General features: G+C 40.9%; 1 protein-coding gene across 8 annotated transcripts in view; it reads left to right on the top strand.

Annotated features, from left to right (window-relative positions):
- The window catches only part of fbxo16 (F-box protein 16), a 93,025-nt gene that overhangs the window by 47,351 nt on the left and 20,238 nt on the right, over window positions 1-25,436 (top strand). For 6 of the 8 annotated variants that reach the window (XM_059025364.1, XM_059025361.1, XM_059025365.1 and 3 more), the window contains 5 exons: window positions 917-1,123; window positions 17,255-17,419; window positions 18,726-18,973; window positions 20,199-20,304; window positions 22,271-22,484. In XM_059025364.1, the coding sequence (XP_058881347.1) occupies window positions 917-1,123; window positions 17,255-17,419; window positions 18,726-18,973; window positions 20,199-20,304; window positions 22,271-22,484 (940 nt within the window). Of the gene's footprint in view, window positions 1-916; window positions 1,124-17,254; window positions 17,420-18,725; window positions 18,974-20,198; window positions 20,305-21,110; window positions 21,759-22,270; window positions 22,485-25,436 lie in introns of those variants that run through there. The other 2 variants (XM_034018985.2, XM_059025366.1) reach the window with 2 other exon arrangements.

Below are 25,436 nucleotides of genomic sequence, written 5' to 3' on the forward strand. Positions count from 1 at the left end.
GGTGGTCGATATGACATCATCGGGCAAGCACTACAGTTCAGGGACTATGCGTGCGCATACGGGGCCAGAGCCAACTCAGGTCTGTGCTCACGTGTAAACGGAGTTGCACTTGACAAGAAACTTTTCATCTGATCGACCCTAAGCCAGCTCAGGTCCGAGTTGTAAGTGTAAATGCACTGAAAGACCTAAACCATCTCAAAGCCAGCTTAAATGTGGCTAGTGTAAACAGGGAATGAGAGAGTGACAGCTGCAACACTAATCAAATAAACTATATTCAAAGCAAACAGACTGTCGATCAAGCTGTGTAAGTAAACAAAGACAAGTCTGGCAGGTTTGCAAAGGGCTTGACTGTCTCTATACAAAGTTTGGAGCAGTTTAATGACAGAATGCCTTAGTTACACAGCTAAGAAGGGACACAGCGTGAAATCAAACATGGATGATGGCGGCTGCCCAAAGACCACAAGGGGAATTGAATTTAGCTGATGGAGGCTGCAAAGGGATTAAGGCTGTAACATTTCAATTTGTAAAAAAAATAAGAATAATTAAAACAAGCCTAGTAAGCTTCACTTTCTAGGATTTACTGTCATTTTATGACAGTGGTTAGCAACAAAAAAATATATACAATGTATGCCAAAACATTTTCGGATGGTATTGCAATTTGTTAATATTCTTCAAACTATAGGACAGAGTGCTGACAAATCTACTACAAAACCAAGGTCTTTCTCATGTCAGGTTTGTTCTAATTTTATATTTGAATCCTACATTTTTGTGACCACCTTTCTGTCCAATTCTGTATGTATTTCCTGGGCTGCTGCATATTTGTCTGCCACTCCACCAGGTTTGTGTTGTCAGCTTTTTACAGTTCCAGGTAATTTATGAATGTTTGTTTTTTTTTTTTTTTTTTTTTTTATATCAGTTTGATAAGTGGACAGACTCACAGCGGAAACAGATCCTGCTAGATCTCTTTGGAAGGTGCTCAACAGCTCAACTGCGCTTTGTATGCAGGAATCTCCAGAATCGAGTCCCAGAAGTGGCTCTAGATTTCACCACTGTACTGCCCAGAGTGCTGGCACTCTATATATTCTCCTTTCTTGACCCCCGCAGCCTCTGCAGGTGTGCTCAGGTAAGAGGTGACAAACAAACTCTCTTTTAAGCTTTCAAGGAACCCAGATATGTTTTGTTATTCAACAAATACTTTGGAAACTATGCATTTTGGGTGCATTAGACATATTAGTTTTGTAGAATATCTAAGATCTCTTCACAATAGGAAAATGTTTTTTAATCCATCCAAACATACTTAAAAAAAAAAAAAAAGGGTAATGACATTGTATGTATTCTGTAATTTATTATTATTATTTATTTCTTAGCAGACGCCCTTATCCAGGGCGACTTACAAGATATCACATTATTTTTACATACAGTTACATTATTTTTTACATACAATTACCCATTTATACAGTTGGGTTTTTACTGGAGCAATCTAGGTAAAGTACCTTGCTCAAGGGTACAGCAGCAGTGTCCCCCACTAGGGATTGAACCCACGACCCTCCGGTCAGGAGTCTGGATCCCTAACCACTACTCCACACTGCTGCCCCAATATATACAACTGCATCTCTCTTTCATATCACTATTTCTAAATAAAATAAAATTAGGGTTAGTTTTTCTGTGTATTTTCTGTCTTTGCAGATGGTCAAAAAGTCTGAAAAGTTTATTGAAGGGTTACTCTCCTCTGTGTTTAAAAACGTAAAAAAACAAAAACCCAAAATATAATCAATTAGTCTATCTGCTCAATCAAGTTGACATTATTTACCCCAAATTTTCACTAATTAGTTTAAAAGAAGATTATTATTTTTTTACCATTATTTGCTTATTCAAGTCTGTATTTTCAAAACAGATTATCGGGTTTAGATAGTTGATCGAAACAGCAGTAGATCATAATACAGTGTTTTAAATATTAAATTAGGTCATTTTACTTACTTTTAAAGACAAAAATATTCTTAAAATACCCGTATGTTAGAGATGACCGTGCCCTATATCCACAATATAACAGAAATGCCAATGTTGGATGATTACAAAGGCGTGGTTTACATGGCAAATAATAAATGTCACCTTTTTCTCACACTATTTTGGAGGGGAAGGTATATTTAAATGGTTCTGTCTGCATTCCAATTTGGCCTTGTGCGACTACTGATATTGTGCTGCTTTCTTAAACTGGAGTTACACAAAGTTTTTAGGCAGGAACTCCTCATCGCGCAACAGCGAACCCTATGGCCAGGCACTGAGCATGTTCAGAGTGGATAAAAAGCAGGGCTGATCTGTTCTCCGGGATCGGTAGCCTGCCCACCTCTGCTCTCGATTTGCTCGCCGTAAAAGCCGTTCTGGCTTTAAGCGTATGAAATCAGAGGACAATCACACGCCCTCAGAGCGCCTGTGCTGTGTGTGGACCCGCTGCGGTGAGGAGAAAAAAAACTTAATTGGACATTCCAAATTGGGGGAAAAATAAATAAAAACAATAATTGGTCACTTCAATTAAAAAAAAAACTAACATAAAATAACCACAAGTGCAGCTTGCCACATTTGGCCACCAAACAATATAATAAAAAAAACAAGGGAAACAAAACAAAAACCCAGACGTAGCGTTACACAAATACAAAAAAACCCCACTAAACATTTTTTGACTGCATATACAGTATACCGGTATTTATTATAAACCTATTATACACATACATATATAATATATACAAGTTTTGCTATAAAAGCGTAGCTCAGCAATTCGGATCCTTATGGTAGACTACGAACTGAGCAAAATTATTCAGTCAAAATGTTAGTACAGTACATTTTCAAAATACCTGCAGTAAATCTACAATAGGCTACCCTACTCGCCCACATTTCCCACATTTTTTTTGTATTTATTTTTTTTAACATGAAATGATACATAGCGCATTATATATATATATATATATATATATATATATATATATTGTAACAAACCAGTAGAGTACTCCCGTGTAAGACTCTACTTTTGCTTCCACCGACTGGCACAGACACAAGGAACTTTCAGGTAAGTAATTTTTATTTACAATATTTACACAAATTATCACTTTCTTTATGTTGAGTAAAGCCCTGTACGGGTCACTAACTGGCTCACTTCTTCATCCCTCACTAACTGTTTCAGAAATGCCGAGTCCAGCAGGCTGAGGCCTTTGCAAGTCCTTTCCCTGTGGAGTATTCCTACCACACAGGTAAGTATGGAACCGGCGCCCTCTGCTGGAGTCTCTCGGCCACACAGGTAAGAATCACGCAGCCTCCCTCTGCTGGAGTCTGGCTGCAACACAGGTAAGAAGAAAGAAACGCCCTCTGCTGGAATATCTGTGTCACACAGGTGAGTGTACGGAAGACTCCCTCTGCTGGAATCTCTCTGCAACACAGGTCAGGATAACGCAGACTCCCTCTGCTGGAATCTTGTTGTAACGCAGGTAAGAACACAAAGACACCCTCTGCTGGAATGTCTCTGTAACACAGGTGAGTGTCAGAAAGACTCCCTCTGCTGGAGTCTCTCTGCAACACAGGTCAGGATAACGCAGACTCCCTCTGCTGGAACTTGCTGTAACACAGGTAAGAACAAAGAGACCCCCCACTGTTGGAGTATCCCTGAACACAGGTGATTTGTAAGGATAACGTGGACACCCTCTGTTAGAGTATCGCTGCAACACCAGGAAGGATCCACAAGTATGGAATGGAATTGTATCCAGGTTGTGGGGATGAACCCCTGCAACCAATGTCCTAGTGGTTCACAGAAACACGGGGGTGTCTCAGAGTTCAAGCACAATATCCTTATTGTCCACGCCACCTGTGGAAACTGTTGTTCCTGTCTGTAGAATAAAACCACGTCCAAAACCCCAGACTGTTGCCTCAGTTCTTGCTGTTACAGCTCGCTAGTTTTGCTGCGCACGAATGCGCGCTTCCCTCTGAGTCCCGAAATAAATACACATCCACATACAAACGGCAGTTGTGACGGTTCCCCAATCGTCACGGAAACTGCGGAATTGTTTTAAATTCGTTACCGATAGACAGCGTCTCTTGTCCAGTATTTCATCAAAATAAATTAAACCTTAACAAAACAAAAGACTACCTCACCAAGAGGATAAACGCCCACGGTAAAACAAAATACAGCTTTTGCTCAAAACGAAATCAAACGTTCACTTTACCTTCCAATAACACGTAATGCACTTTCAATTCTCTGAGCCCTGTTCAGCAGTACACACCGGCGGTGCTCCCCACAATCACCCCCGCTGTCCCGCTCCACTTCCCTTTATACCCAGAAACTCCGCCTTCCCTATTAAAGCTAAGGTTCCTGGGTTGTATAGTTTTTCAAATGGCGTCGCCATTTCTTAAAGGCGACGCCACTCTTTCTACAATATATATATATATATATATATATATATATATATATATATATATATATTGTAAAACGACTTGCACCCACTCGGGTTCTTGCCCCTTTTAAAACTGACCCAACACACAGAAATTGGAGGTTCAGCGCTTATGGGCACTTTTAATAATACAAACAAAAACACAAAATAAACCAAACAAACACCTAGCTCCTTTTCGAGCACTGACTAAACACACGGGAACCTGAACTGAACCACAGGACGGCTAAGCTGTTTACCTGCTGTAAACATCAAAACACTCTGTACTATAAACTTAAGTTTTGTCCTTTCAATGACTGCCTGGAAGCAGAGCACCCCTTCTGCCTCCTTCTCCTTAGCAGCCCCAAACAAACTGACTGCTCCCCTTTTATACCCTGCACCTGGTTCTAATTTAATAATGATCTCCAGGTGCAGAGAATAATTAAGCAATAAAACAATTAATGGAACTGATTAACAAAGCAAAATACAATTAAACAATAACAAAACTAACAAATTAAATTAAACAAATGTGCATTCCGCATATGTTTTTTCTAAAGGGAGGCTTTAACCCCCTCCCTGCTGTCTTACTATATATATATATATATATATATATATATATATATATATATATATATATATATATATATATATATATATAAATTATTATTGTTTTGAAATACATCTTTTATTAGGGAGCTCCCCTAAATCCCTTGTTTAGAAAGATACAGGGTAATGCTTGTGACCGACTAGCCATCTGCCATGTGGATGCGTGCATTCGCTGCTGAGTGACAGGCATGAGATCGAGACAGAGGTTGATTCAGCGAATAGGATTTACATATTGTAGCGCTGAGCTGTGGGGTTTTCAGAATATAATGAGACAGACAACATTGCAAAACAGTAGGGAACCGCTGTCTTTATTTTTTTTAGCTTTTAGTGAACAATGGTTCTCCATTCTTCTCTCACTCACAAACTCAACCTCTCTTAACTCTTTCTCGATTCTCCTGCTGCCAGAACCGCTTCTCTTTCAAACTGTCATCTCCACACACACAACCTTGTCCCTTCCCCTTCCTCACTCTCTGGTCCAACACTCCCTATCTGATTGCTCTTGTCAGACCTGCTCCCACCCCCCCTCAGTGACGCACTCACACACAGCCTTTCAGCTCTAGTCACACAAGCACCAAAATACACAGAGAACGCCAACAGATCTGAACAAGAATAACACAGTTTACAAATGCAAATTATTTACAGAGTACTCCCATTCCCTTCCCCAGTCCATAATCAGGCCCATTCCCACATTGTCCCTAGCTTTTTTAAACAATGTTGCATTGTTTGCGGACTGACAGAGTTCCATGCATGCTTTAGAAAGCACACAACATCTAAGACATTTTATTTACACTGAATTTTTGTGCTGATGCGCATCACTTTTCTCTTTCCAGCCATGCTTGCTTACTGTTCCAGTCAGTGCTGTTTTTTCAAACTGTAAATATACCTGACACTAGAACATAAGAACATAAGAAAGTTTACAAACGAGAGGAGGCCATTCAGCCCATGTTGCTCGTTTGGTTGTTAGTAGCTTATTGATCCCAGAATCTCATCAAGCAGCTTCTTGAAGGATCCCAGGGTGTCAGCTTCAACAACATTACTGGGGAGTTGGTTCCAGACCCTCACAATTCTCTGTGTAAAAAAGTGTCTCCTATTTTCTGTTCTTAATGCCCCTTTATCTTATCTCCATTTGTGACCCCTGTGGTACACCACTGGATACCTCGCTCCATTTTGAGGTTTCTCCTCTAATCAGTACTTTCTGTTTTCTACATGTTAACCATTCCCTAATCCATGTACATGCATTTCCTTGAATCCCTACTGCGTTTAGTTTTGAGAATTAATCTTTTAATGCAGGACTTTGTCAAAAGCTTTCTGGAAATCTAAATAAACCATGTTGTATGCTTTGCAATTATCCATTGTCGATGTTGCATCCTCAAAAAAATCAAGCAGGTTAGTTAGACACAATCTCCCTTTCCTAAAACCATGCTGACTGTCTCCTAGGATATTGTTACCATATAGGTAATTTTCCAATTTGGATCTTATTATAGTTTCCATAAGTTTACATATAATAGAAGTCAGGCTTATTGGTCTGTAGTTACCTGGTTTGGTTTTGTCTCCCTTTTTGTGGATCGGTATTACGTTTGCTATTTTCCAGTGTGTCGGTACAACCCCTGTGTTAAGAGACTGTTGCATGATCTTGGTTAGCGGTTTGTAAATAACTTATTTTATTTCTTTGAGTACTATTGGGAGGATCTCATCTGGCCCAGGGGATTTGTTTATTTTAAGAGCTCCTAGTCCCTTTAACACTTCTACCTCTGTTATGCTAAAGTTATTTAAAACTGGATAGGAACAGGTCGACATGTAAAAACATGTAAAAACCTTTGAAAAGTAATCATTTAATATATTTGTTATTTTTTTTTCTTCGTCTATGATTTTGCCATTTGTGTCTCTTAGACATTTAACCTCCTCTTGGTTTAAGGAAAGGGAGATTGTGTCTAACTAACCTGCTTGTCTTTTTTGAGGATGCAACATTGACAATGGATAATTGCAAAGCATACGACATGGTTTATTTAGATTTCCAGAAAGCTTTTGACAAAGTCCCGCATAAAAGATTAATTCTCAAACTGAACGCAGTAGGGATTCAAGGAAATGCATGCACATGGATTAGGGAGTGGTTAACATGTAGAAAACAGAAAGTACTGATTAGCGGAGAAACCTCAAAATGGAGCGAGGTAACCAGTGGTGTACCACAGGGATCAGTATTAGGTCCTCTGCTATTCCTAATCTACATTAATGATTTCGATTTTGGTATAGTAAGCAAACTCGTTGCAGACGACACAAAAATAGGCAAACATAGTGGCAAACACTGTTGCAGCAGCAAAGGTCATCCAAAATGATCTAGACAGCATTCAGAACTGGGCAGACACATGGCAAATGAAATTTAATAGAGAAAAGTGTAAAGTATTGCATGCAGGCAATAAAAATGTACATAATAAATATCATATGGGAGATACTGAAATTGAAGAAGGGAACTATGAAAAAGACCTAGAAGTTTATGTTGACTCAGAAATGTCTTCATCTAGACAATGTGGGGAAGCTATGAAAAAGGCCAACAAGATGCTCGGATATTATTATTATTATTATTATTATTAATTTATTTCTTAGCAGACGCCCTTATCCAGGGCGACTTACAATTGTTACAAGATTTCACATTATACATTATTTCACATTATACAGATATCACATTACTTTTACATACAATTACCCATTTATACAGTTGGGTTTTTACTGGAGCAATCTAGGTAAAGTACCTTGCTCAAGGGTACAACAGCAGTGTCCCCTGTGAGAAGTGTTGAATTTAAATCAAGGGAAGTAATGTTAAAACTTTACAATGCATTAGTAAGACCTCACCTAGAATATTGTGTTCAATACTGGTCAGCTTGTTACAAAAAGGATATTGCTGCTCTAGAAAGAGTGCAAAGAAGAGCAATCAGAATTATCCCGGGTTTAAAAGGCATGTCGTATGCAGACAGGCTAAAAGAATTGAATCTGTTCAGTCTTGAACAAAGAAGACTATGCGGCGATCTGATTCAAGCATTCAACATCCTAAAAGGTATAGACAATGTCGACCCAGGGGACTTCTTTGACCTGAAAAAAGAAACAAGGAGCAGGGGTCACAAATGGAGATTAGATAAAGGGGCATTCAGAACAGAAAATAGAAAAAGCAGTTTTTTACACAGAGAATTGTGAGGGTCTGGAACCAACTCCCCAGTAATGTTGTTGAAGCTGACACCCTGGGATCCTTCAAGAAGCTGCTTGATGAGATTCTGGGATCAATAAGCTACTAACAACCAAATGAGCAAGATGGACTGAATGGCCTCCTCTCGTTTGTAAACTTCCTTATGTTCTTCTTATGTTCTTATGTTCTTTGGATGTTCTCTTGCTGTTATAATATTGGAAACACATTTTGGAATTGGTTTTAGCCCCCTTAGCAATATTGATTTCTATCTCTCTCTTGGCCTTCTCACTTCCTTTTTGACTTGTGTTTGCAGTTCCAAGTACTCCTTCTGTGTACTTTTGTTTTTGGTCCCTTTTAAACGCTCTATAAAGTTCCTTTCTTCGCTGAATGTTTTTTATAATTGATCTATTAAACCATTTTGGCCATTTTGTTTTAGATTTAGATTTGTCTACTTTGGGGATGTAATTGTTTTGCGCCTCTAGTACTACATTTTTTAAAAAAACAGCCATCCTTTTTCTGTGGATGTTTTCTGTATTTTACTCCAATCTACTTCTGTTAGTCTCTGTTTCATACCTTCATAGTTTGCTTTTCTAAAATTGTAAACCTTAGCTTTAGTCATTACTTTTTGGGTTTTAAAAATCACTTCAAATGAGACCATGTTGTGGTCTGAGTTTGCCAATGGCTCTCTGACCTCTGTTTTAGTTATTCTGTCTTCATAATTTGAAAAGACTGAATCAAGGCATGCCTCCCCTCTAGTCGGTGCCTTGACAAATTGCGTTAGGAAGCAGTCATTTGTCATTTCCACCATTTCAATTTCGTTCGTCGTGCTCCCCACCGGATTTTCCCATTTTATGTGGGGGAAGTTGAAATCCCCCATTTAGTAATGCTTCTCCTTTGCTACATGCATTTCTAATGTCATTGTATAACAGATTATTTTGCTCGGCGTCTGAATTTTTGTCCATTAATTCTGACCCGTATTGATTCGGCGTTGTTTTCTTTGTCCAGATTTAACACCTGGGCTTCAAGTCTATTTCTTATGTATACCCCTCCGCCTCTTCTGTCCTGCCTGTCTTTCCTATACAGTGTGTACCCACTAATATTATATTCGTCTCCATCACTCTCAGACAACCAAGTTTCTGTAACACCTATCACATCGTAGTTACTTGTTAGTGCAGTAGCTTCAAGTTCTAACATTTTGTTTCTGAGACTTCTAGCATTAAGATAAATACATTTAATAGTGGTCTTACCTGAGTTGTTGCCCTTGTTTTGATGTGGTCTCCCTTCTGTTTTTTTGTTTTCTCCCCCCTTCCTTTCTAGTTTAAATGCTTCTGGACCTCCTCAAGGATCCTTTCTCTAAGTAGATTGGTTCCCTTTCTGTTTAAGTGCAGTCCGTCCAACCTGTATAGATAGCCCTTGTTGTAGAAAGTGCTCCAATGTTCAAGAAAGGTGAAGCCTTCCTGTGTGCACCATGATTTCAGCCATGCATTTTGATTGTGTATTTCCAGCTGTCCATATGGTCCTTTGCAAGGCGCCGGCAGTATCCCAGAAAATACCACAGTTTTGGTCTTGTCTTAATTTCCTACCTAGCTCTCTGAATTTGTTTTGCAGAGATCTTGGCCTGTCTCTACCAATGTTGTTTGTACCAATGTGGACGACTACTACCGGGTCGTCTCCTGTTCGTTGTAGGAGCCTGTCCACATTCTCAGTGGTGTGCTTGACTGAGGCTCCTGGAAGGCAGCACACTGTTGTAGTAAGGGGGTCCAAACTGCGAACTGAACTTGCTGTGTTTCTCAGTATGGAGTCCCCAACAATCATGACCTCCCTTCTTTTTGCTGCCTGGCCAGCACTGTTTATAGGATCCTGTGTGTTGTTTCTTTCATTCTCTTGGTGTTGGTTTTGGTCATCTAAATGTTGAAGTGGCTCAAATGTGTTGGATGTCTGGATTTCTGGTGGTTGTGTTTGACGAAGTTTCTTTTTTTCCCTGCTTCTGCCTATCTGAACCCTGCTGTTTCAACTCTCTTCCATCTCCCTGGTGGCTTTCAGTCTGCTAGGGGTGCAGACTTCCATGAATTGTGGGTGTGTCAGCTCCTCAAGCTCCTGTTGCTGTCTCATTTCCTCCAGCTCCTTTTCTAGCAGGCTTAATCGCTGAAGCAAGTCCTGGACTGTGCGGCACTTTACACAAACTTGGCTGAGCTCTGTTGGGTTTTCTCAGATTTCCCACATCATGCAGTTATCACAGATTACTGGCTTGAAGACCTTATTTTATTTTTATTTTTTTAAGTTTAGTGTAGCTTCTGCAGCTGTCAACCTGCTTTCAAATGCTTCTAACTGCGTTGTACTTGCCAACTCGTACTTCTCACACGATGTCACTTCCACACACTGTCGCTGGGAAGCCTGTCTGCCTTTGTGTTTGTGCTGCGGGCTCCGCTCCTCCCCCGTGTCCCAGAACGCCGCGGGATTTGAATCAGCTGCTCCAAGTTTCAGCTTATCAGAAAAATACACGCAGCTGCAAGGCTTTAAGCTGCAATGTTTTCTGATTAAAGCAACTCCAAATTTAAAGATGTAATTCCTCCTTTCTGCTTCTAACTGCGTTGTACTTGTCCACTTGTACTTCTCACACGATGTCGCTTCCACACGCTGTCGCTGGGAAGCAACTCCAAATTTAAAGATGTAATTACTAAAGTATATTTTTACCATTTGAGAAATATAGCCAAACTTGGACCAATTATTTCTGTATCTGATGCAGAGAGATTAATGCATGGCTTTGTTTCATCTAGATTAGTATGGAACGGTGGGGGTTTGTAAAAAGTCCTCCAGGCTGGCTTGTCTGCCTCTCCTGCCCCCAAACGCTTCCTCAAGTGTGTGTCTGAAAGAGCCTTGAGTTGATCCTGTGCTTGACTTTTACATACATTTGATACCGTTTTTCCTTCTAAACTGGGCAGATGAAGTTTACACAACTCCTTCATTTTTAGAATCTGGCCAGTCTCTTCATTTGTTGGAATAATTGCTGGAGAGACTAGTAGAGAAGGAAAAGGAGTTTGCTGAGGGATTTGACATGCATTAAAAAAACATCTCCAGTGCCTCTCGCCACTCCAGAGACGTTGCGGAGCTGTGCCAGGTACAGACCCGCCACACGCACAGACTGCATGGCCAGGGCACCGGCTATACACTCAGGGCTTTTCCAGATACACTGCTCTGTGTCTTATCAGATTACAGATTTTAAACAAATTAGCTCTCATGAGTGAACCATTAAAGGATTGTGATTTATTAAGAGATGTGATTACGTGTGAATTAAAAACTAAAGGCTTCTCCAGAACCCAAAATGGGATTAATGGTACTTTTGTCATACTCACACATCCAAGCTCTCAGCATACTCCTGTAAAAAAAGGGAAGACATGAAAAATGTAATTTGCTGCAATCTAAAAGAAACAAATGAAAATCAAGACCAAGCCCCCAGGTCTGGCAAAGGAAAAAGAGTGCCAGTTCCCTCCAGGGCAGCTGTTCAGGGGAATATAACCGTTTCTGTAAAGTCTGGAGCCCAAAAACAGCTGTCCTGCATGCAGTATCCACGAGCCCCTATCCTCCCTCATCCAGGGGCAGATACAGCACACATCCCAAAAAAACTCTAAAAGCAGGCATTTAATCAGTTTAAACAGGAGCTGTGGCGTCTCTACACAGATTAATTTATGCATAGACTAGAGGCAACCAAATTATTAATAACCAGCACACGTCCTCTAAATGACATCTGAGGAAGAAGCCACCTCTGTAAATGGCCCTTAACTTTTTCTAAAACTCCTTCCCAGTTCTTCTGCACCACCTTCTCATCTCCCAAATAAACCGTCAAATATTTACAACACGTCTGACTCCACTGTTTGTCCAGTAATGTCAGAGATCTGCACCGCTGTCCCTTCCCATTAAGCACAGCACTGCTGTTACACCAGTTCACACGCACTGATGAGATTTCAATTAAAATCTGTACATCCTCTTGATTGCAGACAAACACAATAATATCATCAGCATAGGCTGAAACCTTTATTGACTGAGTAATGCAGTTTGGAATAAAGAAACTTGTTAACACATTTCTTAATTTGTTCATTCAGGGTTCAATTGATAAAGGATATAACATGCCTGATAAAGGGCAGCCCTGCCTAATTCCTCTCTGCACTGAGAACGATGGACTAGTCCCCCATTTATTTTCAGAACACTGAAAACATTACAATAGAGCACTTTAAAAATAAAATCAGGGCTGAGATTGAAGGCTTCAAAAACCACCCACAAGTATTGGTGGTACACTCGGCCAAAAGCTTTTTCCTAATCTAAGGAAAACAGACCAGTACTGAAGCCAAAGAGCTTGGAAGCCACCAATATGTCTCTAATTTAAAAAATAGATATATTTGGTATGTAATCAGTCTGGTCAGTGTGCATAACCTTCTCAATCACCAAACTCAGTCTACTGGCCAGGGCTTTGAGGCAGCAGCTCAGAGGCATGTCTCCTTTTTGAAATCTCTCTTCAAACACATTGAACAGGTCATTTTTAAGCAGGTCCCAAAAATCTTGAAAAACTCTATGGGCAGTCCATCAATTCCAGGTGCTACCTCCTTTTAGTCTCTAGAGGGTGCTAGAGAGCTCTGCCACAGACAGTGACCTCCCCAGCTCTTCTCTCTTGACCTCAGGCAGACACGTCAGACCCTGGAGGAAAACCTGTACCTCCTCAGGCTCAGCCTCAGCTTCCATTGTGAACAGGCCTGAGTAGAACTCAACAGCGTACATCCATATATTTTCCGGCTCCCTCAGCTCCACTCTTTCTGGCCTCGTCAGGCAGTGAATGATCTTCAGCTGGACGCTTTTCTTCTCCAGTCCAAAAAAGAAATGTGTGGGTGCGTCAATCTGAGTCAAACCCTGTACCCTGGACCTCACCAGCGCTCCCTGCACCTTTACATCCAACAGATATGCTATTAATTGTTTTTTATACTTCAGGTTTCTAATCAAACTGTCATTTGGGTTGGAGTCCAGAGCCCCTTGGATGGCTAAGACGTCCCGCTCCAGCTCTTGCAGAGACTCATTAACACTCTTTGTAACATTTTCATTGTACTGTTTTATCTGGTTTTATCTGCACCTTTACCATATCGCACCACTGTCTCAGAGAGGAAAAAGAAGCTTTACAAGCCCTCCATCTTTCCTAGAAAAAACAGACACTTTTTTAAAATGTGGATCATTTAATAATCTAATATCAAACTTCCAAGAGGAGCGGCTGTGTTTAAAAGAGAGCAATAAAAGAAATCAAAGATCATAATCAGACAGTGGGGGAAATGTGACAGGTTTTGATCAAATGTAATTGTTTTTTAAAAACATAAATTCAATCTAGTTTAGCCAGAGAGAGAGTACTGTTACAGATGTTTACCCATGTATACTGCCTTCCAGACATCAGTTCCCTGGCATATTGCGGGTGTGGCTCTAGGTGATTTCTGTCCTCTTTTAAAATTCACTGTACAGTTAAAATCCCCAGCTAAAAACTATCTTTCTTCTGAATCTGATCTAAAACCTTTAAAAAGTCCAGTCTCTCCATTGGGAGCATAACTATTTATAAACAAAATGATTGATCACCTATTATTGCCTTCACTTCAAGCAGATAACTTTTTAACATGTATGTAGTAATTTAAGAATCAGGATTAAAACTTTCTCTAAATAAAACTGCCACTCCAGCGCTCATATTAGACCCGTAGCTAAACTACTTCCCCTTTCCACTCCTTTTCCCAGTCTGGCTGTTTTTTCTGATCACAGTGTGTTTCTTGTAAAAAGATTACAAGTTTTTTTTAGATAGATATTCACAGTGTATCCCTGCACATTTACATTATGTTCCTGTGGCAAAGTGGTAATTAGTAGCAGGTGTATAGCAGGTGCAGTGCGGATGCAGTAATTCCAAATAACAAACAGACAACAAAGTACGGGTGGAATGAGGGTTTTAATGATTAGAATTCCAATTGTCTAATGACCAGCCAGAAAACAATAATGGGCTGGCAATACACAGCAATATGTATTGCACAATAATGAAAAAGGGTTGCAGTCCCGCAAACAATTAACACGGTACAAAACACACACAATTAGACACACACGATCACAGGTCCAAAGTGAGTGCTGTCAGTGCTTGTGGTGAAGTACAATATATTACGTGCTATTTGTGAAAACAAGTGCTGTGGTGATCCGGCTTTGTGCTGGTCCCTGGCGACAGCTCCGGATTTGTTTCGCCATCTAGTGCTATTTAACGAAACAAACACAGACAGTTACTAAACAGAAAACACCAACAAAACACTCACAAACTCTTTATTTCAGTTTGGGGATATCTCCCGGTCCTTCCAGTCTCCTCGTAACTCTGAAACCCAAGCGAAGGAAAAGATTTACAATTCTCCGGCCCCTTTTATGCATGACCCCTTGGTAAACGATTACAGCTAACTCTATTGCTTGCAGCTGCTACCTCGTTTACCTTCCAGGTCAATATGTTCCCGCATTGGAGTCTCGTCTTTATCCAGGCTGACTGACCTCCCGACCCAGGGAATAAACTGTCAGACCAACCTGTCCAAAGCCTTTCCCTTTCGCTACTTAGTACCCTCACAGGTCGAGAGGGAGATTTACAACCAGAACTCATTATATTTCCCTCACAGTTCCTTATAAAAAAAAAAATGCTCTTTGGGATGAAACAAGAAAATAATACAAAACAGACAAGCATGATAGCAAAAACACAAGAAGGATTTCTTATCATTTTAACTATTTTTTTAAGACTGCCACGAATCTTTGCAATAAAATTTTGCAGAATCCAGCGATCCTGTTCCATGAAATTGGACCCTGACGCCTTCTTTACTAAATGCAGCAGAATCCAGGAACATTTTAACGTTAGGAAAAAAAATCCTCAACATTAAACTTTCTCCTCCCTTTTGTGAGCTCTAAAAACTATTTTATGCTCTGCTCACTATACAAATATAATTCAGAGTTCTGGTTGTAAATCTCCCTCTCGACCTGTGAGGGTACCAAGTAGCGAAAGGGAAAGGCTTCGCACAGGCTGTCCTGACAGTTCATTCCCTAGGTCGGGAAGTCAGTCAACCTGGAAGAAGACGAGACTCCGGTGCAGGAACGTATTGACCTGGAAGGTAAACGAGGTAGCAGCTGCAGGCAATAGAGTCAGCTGTAATCGTTTACCAAGGGGTCATGCATAATCACATAAAAGGGGCCGGAGAATTGTAAATTTTTTTCTTTGCTTGGGTTTCAGAGATACGAGGAGACTAGAAGGACCGGGAGATATCCCCAAAATAAAAATAAAGAGTTTGTGAGTGTTTTGTTGGTATTTTCTGTTTAGTAACTGTCTGTGATTTTTTTGTTAAATAGCACTAGACGGCTAAACTCAATTCCGGAGCTGTCGCCAGGGGCCAGCACAAAGCCGGATCACCACAGCACTTGTTTTTCACCAATAGCATGTAACATATTGTACTTCACCACAAGCACTGAGAGCACTCACTTTGAACCTGTGATTGTGTGTGTCTAATTGTGTGTGTTTTGTACCATGTTTATTGTTTGTGGGACTGCAACCCTTTTTCATAACTGTGCAATACACATTGCTGTGTATTGCCAGCTCATTATTGTTTTCTGGCTGGTCATCAGACAATTGGATTTCTAATCATTAAAACCCTCATTTCACCCGTACTTTGCTGTCTGTTTGTTATTGGAATTACTGCATCCGCACTGCACCTGATATACACCTGCTACTAATTACCACTTTGCCACACTGTCCCTCAACAACAAGGACTTGGAGGCCTGAGCGGAATCAGTGAGATCAGACTCATCCTCACTCTCTAACTGTGAGCTGCTGTCCTTCACAGTGCTAGCAACGACTACACTCCAGGACTGGGGTTTTAAAACCATCATATCATTTAAAGACCCATTTTTCTTTTCTATGTCTCCCCACATATTGGTTTCAGTATCCTGCTCTAATACAGTTTCTCTAGAACATAAGAACATAAGAAAGTTTACAAACGAGAGGAGGCCATTCAGCCCATCTTGCTCATTTGGTTGTTAGTAGCTTATTGATCCCAGAATCTCATCAAGCAGCTTCTTGAAGGATCCCAGGGTGTCAGTTTCAACAACATTACTGGGGAGTTGGTTCTAGACCCTCACAATTCTGTCTCTGATCCCTTGTCTTTGCTCCCACAGGCAACCTGAGATTGTCTTCCACAACTTCATCTGTAAGTCTTGCAGCAAGCCGATGTTAAGCCACGTGTTTTTGAACAAATTTGTGGAATCAACAGTTTTTCTTTTTTTTCAGGTTTTCATTCTTCAAAAACAAATCTTGCTCAGTGTGAATTGGGTTTAAGAGATTTTACTTCAACTCTATAGGTGTTGCTGTGGGTAGCCCGCAGCAACAAGAAGCTCAGATATATTGTGAGAAGTGTTGAATTTAAATCAAGGGAAGTAATGTTAAAACTTTACAATGCATTAGTAAGACCTCACCTAGAATATTGTGTTCAGTTCTCGTCACCTCGTTACAAAAAGGATATTGCTACTCTAGAAAGAGTGCAAAGAAGAGCAACCAGAATTATTCCGGGTTTAAAAGGCATGTCATATGCAGACAGGCTAAAATAATTTAATCTATTCAGTCTTGAACAAAGAAGACTACGCGGCGATCTGATTCAAACATTCAAAATCCTAAAAGGAACAGACAATGTCGACCCAGGGGACTTCTTTGACCTGAAAAAAGAAACAAGGACCAGGGGTCACAAATGGAGATTAGATAAAGGGGCATTCAGAACAGAAAATAGGAGGCAGTTTTTTACACAGAGAATTGTGAGGGTCTGGAACCAACTCCCCAGTAATGTTGTTGAAGCTGACACCCTGGGATCCTTCAAGAAGCTGCCTGATGAGATTCTGGGATCAATAAGCTACTAAAAACAAAACAAGCAAGATGGGTTGAATGGCCTCATCTCATTTGTAAAATTTCTTATGTTCTTATGTTCTTATTGTATCCCCTGGCCAATGGCTAAGTAGAATATTTAGAAGCTTGTGTTTGTCCTCTTTGCAGGTGAGCTGGCACTGGAGGTACCTGATAGAATTGGATCAGCTGTGGATGCCCAAGTGCCTGCGGTTTGGCTGGTGGATAAACTTTTCACCTACTCCGTTCGAGCAGGGAGTCTGGAAGAGGCACTACATTGAAATGGTTCGGGAGCTGCATGTCACCAGACCAAAGGTCCCAAGCTTTATGAAAATAATCCCTTACATTCAAGCTTGCATGTCAGTGACATTCATCACCAGCCACAGCTGTAAATTCAAAATTAGTGCCATCAGTAACATGAAAAAGTAGATAAATATGCTGTATCCACTGTATGTACATAAATAAATCTACGTTTCACATACAGGCAGATAGATAGATGCCTTCCTAATAACTCCAGATTCTGATGCTCTGAGTAGCTTCTGCTAGATGTCCAGATCAGCATTTGTTATAAGTTAATAAGTGCTTCTCCAGATACATAAAACTGTGTGGCATATGGACAGAAAGACAGGCAGACAAATGGTGGACAGAGAGACAGGCAGACAAATGGTAGACAGAGAGACAGTCAGCCAAATAGTGGACAGAGAGACAGGCAGACAAACGGTGGACAGAGAGACAGGCAGACAAACAGTGGACAGGGAGAGAGAGGCAGACATGGTGGACAGAGAGACAGGAGGACAAACATTAGACAGAGAGACAGGCAGACAAACAGTGGACAGAGAGACAGGCAGACAAACGGTAGACCGAGAGACAGGCAGCCAAACATTGGACAGAGAGACAGGCAGACAAACGGTGGACAGATAGACAGGAAGACAAACAGTGGACAGAGAGAGAGGCAGACATGGTGGACCGAGAGACAAGCGGTGGACAGAGATAGAGAGGCAGACAAACGGTGCCAAATATACCCTCGGATTCTGATATTTGTAATAATGTATGGTAATATACATATATTTAGTCTGAACAACAGTAATACAGCATGTGATTCGATTTAAAGATTAACAATGATACTGTTTTAACAGCATTCAGTAAAACGTTTTGTTAGTTTTCCATAAATAAATGAGTCTTCTGTATAGATGTCTAATCACATACATAAATGTTGAAAAAAATAAAATGTAGTATTTATTATAAGAATTGGATAAGCACATTTCTTGACAAATGGACAAGCATTTCTCTAGAACTGTTACGTGGATACATACATCCATCTACACTTTATGCAAATTCCTGCTGGGGATAATACAGTAAGTCACAGCTGAGGTAATTATAATTCTCTGTGTGTTTGTTCTGTTACAAAAGTGGATCTATATAGTAACTGCACAAGAGTCATGTTGTATCAAATTATGCTATGTTTTTGACAGAGAAAATGTGTTACCAAAATTAAGTAAAATGTGGAAACTAAAATATGAGTTAGTACAGGTTCGCTACCAATAAATTAGTCAGGCAACAAAACTGGTAGCTCCTCACTGAAATGATTAGAAAATGTATTTTTGGCTTGTTTTCTCATCAGACTCCCCAAAAGACAGAGTTTATTGTTCCAGAAGTCGAGCCAATCCGAAAGGATGTCTTGGACTTGACACTGAGTCACTCCTCTCTGTCCCAGTTGGTGCCCTTATCCCGGAGGGGAACTTTTGGGAAAGCATCTAGGATGCCGGGGAAAGGGCTTCCACCCTGGAAGTCCTCCGACAAGCACCCGACTGACACCCTGCGTTTCAACTACCTTGACAACTTCGACCCCCTCGAACAGGCACACCAAGGGTAATAGCTTTCTGCTACATAGCTGTAGTAATGAAAACCTCTGAATCGATACTGTATGCCTTGGGTAACATTTGTCCTGAATGTTTCAACTGTTTAAAACTTATCTATATTTATCCAGGATTTGATAAAATCTCATTTACAGATGAGCACAGCACACTGTCAAACAGATAACACATTGGCAAGTTAAAGCAATTGCACTGACAGGCAGGGCACTTCAGTATACCCATAGATTCTGATACAAATAACTTGTGCTACAGAATGCCCTTAGCAGATTTTATCACAGTTAAAAAGCTTCCATTTACTGTAGAATCTCCCTGTTATAAAAAAACTTGAGGAGTGTCCCCCAGCATTGTCATTGGCATTACTCCCTGTAATAGTAGGCATGATACTCTCAGGCAGGCAGAATCATCTGAGAAAAGGAGTGTTTAATCTGAAATGTGAACTTTATTGTTGGTTTAAAGCATATATTGCCATCACATGCTTTTTAACGGGGTAAACACAGCATAATATTACCATGTCACTGATAGGCTTGTGATGATGTCAAACCAGGAAATATACAGACACAGCACTGGGGATGAATTGCTGAGGTGTGTTTTAATTATAAAAGAAAAAGGTTTAAACAAAACACTTTCCAAACAAAACATCATGGTGGCCAAAACAGACAGACAAAACAGACACAGAACAAAACAAACAAGTATCGTGCTGGTGTATACCAGCACACGTAGCAATTGTTATTTCTGTATTTCAGTTCTCTTTACACACATTCCGCCTTTTGAACAACCAACCTCGTTCAGCCAAAGCTGCAGGTTTTTATACATGTGGCCGTCTCCAGATTAGCAATAAATTAATCAACATGGAGACGGTCACATTCTGCACGATAGCATGGATGGGGAATTTTAACCCCATCCATGCTGTAAAATAAAACAATGTGTTTTTAAACATCAAACCGTACATTTTAAATAAGAATACAAAACAATACAAAATACACAAAGGGGCGGGGTGTACTCCATCACAGACCACTTACCTCATCAAGCTCCCCTTTATCAAAATGCCTGTTAATACTGTTTATGATGTTTACAATAATTTTGATTAGTTTGTTGTGCTTTTCTCTGTGAAGCACACAACGCAAACATTTTATTAGTGGCTTACACAAATAAAACATATTGCACATATTGTAGTATGAATCATTTTACCGATTGTTTTTTGTTTACATGTTTCCCTGCAGACGAAACAAAGGAGAGGGGATTAATCCCGATCTCAGCAAAATGGAACATGAAAGGAAGAAGCCACCCTCCACCATAACCTACAAACTACGCAAAGCAAAGTCACTTGTAAGAGCACATTAATCAAGCAGGTTTCAATTATATCTATTTGGGTCACCGAACCAGTACAGAACTGACGCGGTACAGTACAGACCTGGTGCTAAAGTCACCAAACCGGTACTGAACTGTGCCGGTACCATCCTGTACCATACCTGTGCTAAAGTCACCAAACCGGTATTGTAGAGACCCAGTACCATACAATACTGACACGGTGCTAAAGTCACCGAATCAACCCAGTGCCGCTCCGGTTCCGACCCGGTAGCATACAGTACCAACCCAGTTTCTACCTGGTCCTACACGGCCCTCTACTGAACTGTGCTCACTCCCCCGGTCCAGTACCAAACCGGTCTTGTTGGGGTCTTGACCCGCCCGGTTGCTATCTATAAGCAGATAGAGGCAGCATCTGTACATCTGTCTACTGTACACTGCATTGCATGCTTCTTGCATCATGCCCAGGTTTTATCCCTGCGACACATGCAAGGCCAGTCTGCCTGTTAAGGACAAGCACGGCAGATGCACTTCCTACCTGGGGTAAGAGCACGCCAAGGAGGCATCGGTTAATCGCAGTTTCTGCGAGTTTGTGCACATTTCTCCAAACACACGCTTGAAAAACGTCTCTCCCGCAGCTCTACAGAGCACTCTCCGTTCTTCACGCCTGCACAACGCTCTTCCCCATCACCCTCGTTAGAGAAGTGGCTGCGTCCTCCCCCATGGCTCTCTGCCAAAGGAGACCAGACGATGCACCCAGGAAAGTAGCCCACACTGGTAACCGTCTTCACAGTCTTCCTGTGCTTCTCCTTCTCCCCCACCCCAAGGAAGAAGAAGAGTCGCCATGCCAAACCATCGGCAGACTCAAATCAGATGGAAAAGCTCTGGACAGCTGTTTCCCACCAAGGAACCTGGCCTCAGGTCGCCCAGTCTCCGTCATGTGGCTGACAAGCTTTGCTCTGGGCACACGAAAACCTCCTCTCGCTTCGCATCGCAAAATATTAAACATGCTTAAACTTTGCGAGCTGACTGAAATCGATCGGCTGATCCTGTAAAATCACATCACAAAGTATAACACACTGCCCGATGTGACTGAAAAATCACGTTGCAATTGATTGCATCAGGTAGTGTGTCCTGGGCTAAATGTGGTGATTAATGCACTCATGAAGCCTCCATTTTTTAAACTTCTCTAAAAATCTTAGGAAATAATTTCAGAAGAAATCCCAAATCCCTTGCTTTTCTGTTCTGTACCACATCATTGGTCGTTATTGCTGTGTTACCTGTTTGACTATGTGGGCAATATTTACAGTGCACCAGAGCAGCCATTTTGAAAACAGTTTCAAGGTATGCTATTTAAATAGTTGTAACAACACGTGGGGATGTGTAATGCTATATTTTTTTGGAACCCTGCTACTTTCTCTAAGTGTATTGATACTAAAATAGAATTATGCTACCAATTTTTGACAGAAAAAAACATGGTTGTAATTATTTAAATGTAATCAAAATAATGTATTAAAATAATACAATATAATAATTGTGTTGATGCTTTTTATAACCTCTGGATTCCTTAATTAAAAACTAAAGGTTCTTGGTTAAATTTTTATGTACAGTTCTGCCACTCTAACAAAAGGTTAGAGACTACTTTGTCTGATCTCCACTAAGCCCAGGCGTAAACTCCATAGAGCAAGCATGAGGTAATCTTCACCAGGCACTACAGGACACTGATGGTGGGCCAACCCAACACTTTAAAATGTGTATGCTGTTCAGCTACATCAACAACAATAACTACAGTAGTATGTTGTTATAAAACTGGGATGAATTAAAAAAAAAAAAAATCTTGCAATAATGTGTTGCTAAAAGATACAGAAGTGTTTTAAAAAAAACAGAAAGGGTGGAGGCTAACATTGAGGAAATAATAACTATACAGAACCTTCCTTATTATTATTATTATTATTATTATTATTATGTTGTTTTTTTTTTGTTCTAGATGTTACTGAATTCTAGTCAGCAAATGCCAAGCCGTCCCACATGGGCAACAAATGAATCCACAGAATACCCTATAACCAAGGCAACTGTAAAGACTCTTGCACAGACCACTGAGTGGAATGCTGGAATACGACCAGGGCCTGTTCGACCTCCAGTCCTCAAGATGAGCAAGAAGGAAAAGAAGGCCTCACAGCACCCACAGAGAAGTTCTCCCTGTACTTTATCTTCCATTCAACAGTTAAATGTGATGATTGAACAAATAATGAGTCATCCTAATGTAAACAGACAGATTACAGGAAGCTGCTTTAGTTGGATTGATGAGCATAAAAGGTGTTGGTAAATATAAGCTGTATGGCTATCTTTTGTAGTTTCTTTGGTCAGTGGTTAAGATTGCTTCTTTATCAGTAGGCTAGAAACCGTAATTTTTCTGTCCCTTGCTTTACCCCAGGGTATGCGTAGTGTAGCAATGCTATAATGAAAATGCTCTTTTTCAGCACACTAGATCATAGATTTCTTTACTTTCTAACTGCTCATCCTACCATGGCAGGAACATAAGTTTCCAATTCTGCTAACATTAATATTACCATTTTCAGTAGTGTTCATCAAAGGTAGCACACCTCTTTTCCATTGTACAACCGAGCTTCAGAGCCCGAGCCATGAAACTGATTTCACGTGCAATGGACGTGTCGAGTCGCATGTAGATGATGTGGTATTAAGATGCGCTCGCTGTATTTGAGTTGAGAATGCTGGATCTAGAGGTTATGTTTGTGTTTTTCTTCATATATTACTTAATACATACAGCAGAGTGTGCGCTAGAGTTAGAAGGGCTGTATTTTGTGTGTTCCTTTGGGGAGAGGTTTTCTTTAAATAATAATTTAGTAATTAAGTAATTTTGCCTCACATTAACATTAGTTCGGCCGGGGTGTGGAGCTCCCGGCCAAAGAGCAGGAGGGCAGGGGTGCAGCCTGTGTCTTGCACTGCCGTCCTGCTAGTGAGCAGTATGAAAGGCAGCTGCTGGTCCTGGTCCTTACTTTGAGTCATGCCTATGCTTTTAAATAAAATTATCAAGCCATCTCATTTATTTATTGATGTATTAATATTGTAAGAAACTGAAGATGATCCTGTATCGAGAAATGAAAGCTATCTTTAAGAAACGGACGCGTACTTTATAGTATTTCTTATGTTCATCCACAACTTTAAACACTCAATTTTAAATCTTGCGTAAAACTATATATATATAAAAAAAAACTGTACAATTCTACCCATAGACCATGTTTATATAGTTTTCATCCCTTCATGTAAAAACGAGACTAATTGGAATTATTCTCCAAGGTAGCCCCAATTGTGTCAAACTATTTAAAAAAGTTAATGCTTTAGCTTAATAAATACATTGCAGACCTATGGTTTTAAATAAAAGTATCAAACCATCCGAGTTATTTAAATTTCAAAAGTACAAAAGCGGATCTTCTTCGGATCGGCTTCGGGTAAAGTGAACCGATTGGTATGTATGTAATGTGCGTCCTAAAATATTGTCTTGAGAAAGAATATTGTATGAAATACATATCTTAGATCTATTATAAAATAAATTATAACTATTATAAAATAAAATGTCATCATGACAATCCAACATATTAGATTCTGAGGTCAAAAATTCAACTGTATTTGCATTATATACAGGAACATCATTTCAGAAATATTCTGGGGAGGGGGCAAAGTTGTGTCAACATTGAACATTCTCTGTCCTAAATAGCATTATGAATGAGAAAAAAAATACAGGCAGCTTTGTTAACATCGTTCTTATTCTTAAAATAAATTATACTAAATATGCAATGCCAGTATTTTTAAAGCACGGCACTGGTTTATAACAAACTCAAAAATGTCGTGCCACGGTCCGTGTAATGCTTATCAGTTCAATTTTTACAACGTTTCCTGAAACTTGAAAAAAATAAAATATGGTCTTGTGTTTTCATTTTTCAGTTTTTTCGTTCACAATCAGAAAATTGAAAAATTACCATAACTTTGTTTTTTGGTTTGCAATGGTGTGAAGCGTAGCCTGCAGACCGTTGCAGTGCAGTCACACAACCAGTGCAGGGCGAAGCTTGCAGTGGAGTGGAGTACCCAAGATGGCGTCTGGACCGCGTGGAGCCCTCAACAGGTGCAGTGCATAGCCTGCAGCGAGGTAGTGCAGGCACGAACCTGAAGAAGGGAATTAGACAGAAAAAGAGAAAAAAAAACACCTGTTCCTTTTTTTTTTAACACACTAACACACCGTTTTATGGGTGAGTGGTGATGCGCACGCTCTGCTCAACACTAAGGCCAAGGCCTAATGGAGGAAGCGAGCGGTTATTTATCTATTTTTAAAACTGCAATGCAGTGATGAGTGAGGAGGAACAGGATGCACTCTCCCTAGCGGCCTACCTGGACGTCATGCGATGCTCGGTTACTCTTCCCGAGCCGCTAGCTTCAGAGCTACGCACAGTTTCGAGCACCTTGCTGCAGATTTCAGGGTTCCAGGGGCAAGCCCTGGGCATAAGCCTGGTGGGCTTAGTGGTGGTGCACAGGCAGCTATGGCTGTCCCAAGCACAGGTCCCAGATGCGGACAAGTCCGCATTACTAGATGTGTCTATGTTTCCTGGCCATACATTTGGACCAGTGGTTGAGGAGATCTTGCAACGCTCTCAAAGAGAGCGAGAGGCGTCCCGGCAGATAGCTGCAATGCTCCCCTCCTGTGCCTCAGCACGGGGAAGGGTGAGGTGTTGGCGTCCGGCAGTAACCACGGTAACCCAGACTATCCCAGTCCCTACAGCACCACGGAGAGACCTGAAGCACCGCCTCCAGGCCTCCTGTGCCTCAGCACGGGGAAGGGTGAGGTGTTGGCGTCCGGCAGTAACCACGGTAACCCAGACTATCCCAGTCCCTACAGCACCACGGAGAGACCTGAAGCACCGCCTCCAGGCCTCCGTGGCAAGAAGCCAGCAGCAAGGACGGGGGAATGCCGGGCATGGGGCTCCAATGCACCAGTGCCATGGGAGACAGTTCCAGTGGAACTGCTCCAGGCAGCCTCCGACCCAGCCTCAGACCCACCCGTTCGCACAACACCATCTGCTCTACTGGCGCAGTTGCACCTCAGACTCCTGGGTTCTCGCCACCGTACACACCGGTTACGC

Source organism: Acipenser ruthenus, chromosome 6, assembly GCF_902713425.1.
Source record: "Acipenser ruthenus chromosome 6, fAciRut3.2 maternal haplotype, whole genome shotgun sequence".
Taxonomy (NCBI): domain Eukaryota; kingdom Metazoa; phylum Chordata; class Actinopteri; order Acipenseriformes; family Acipenseridae; genus Acipenser; species Acipenser ruthenus.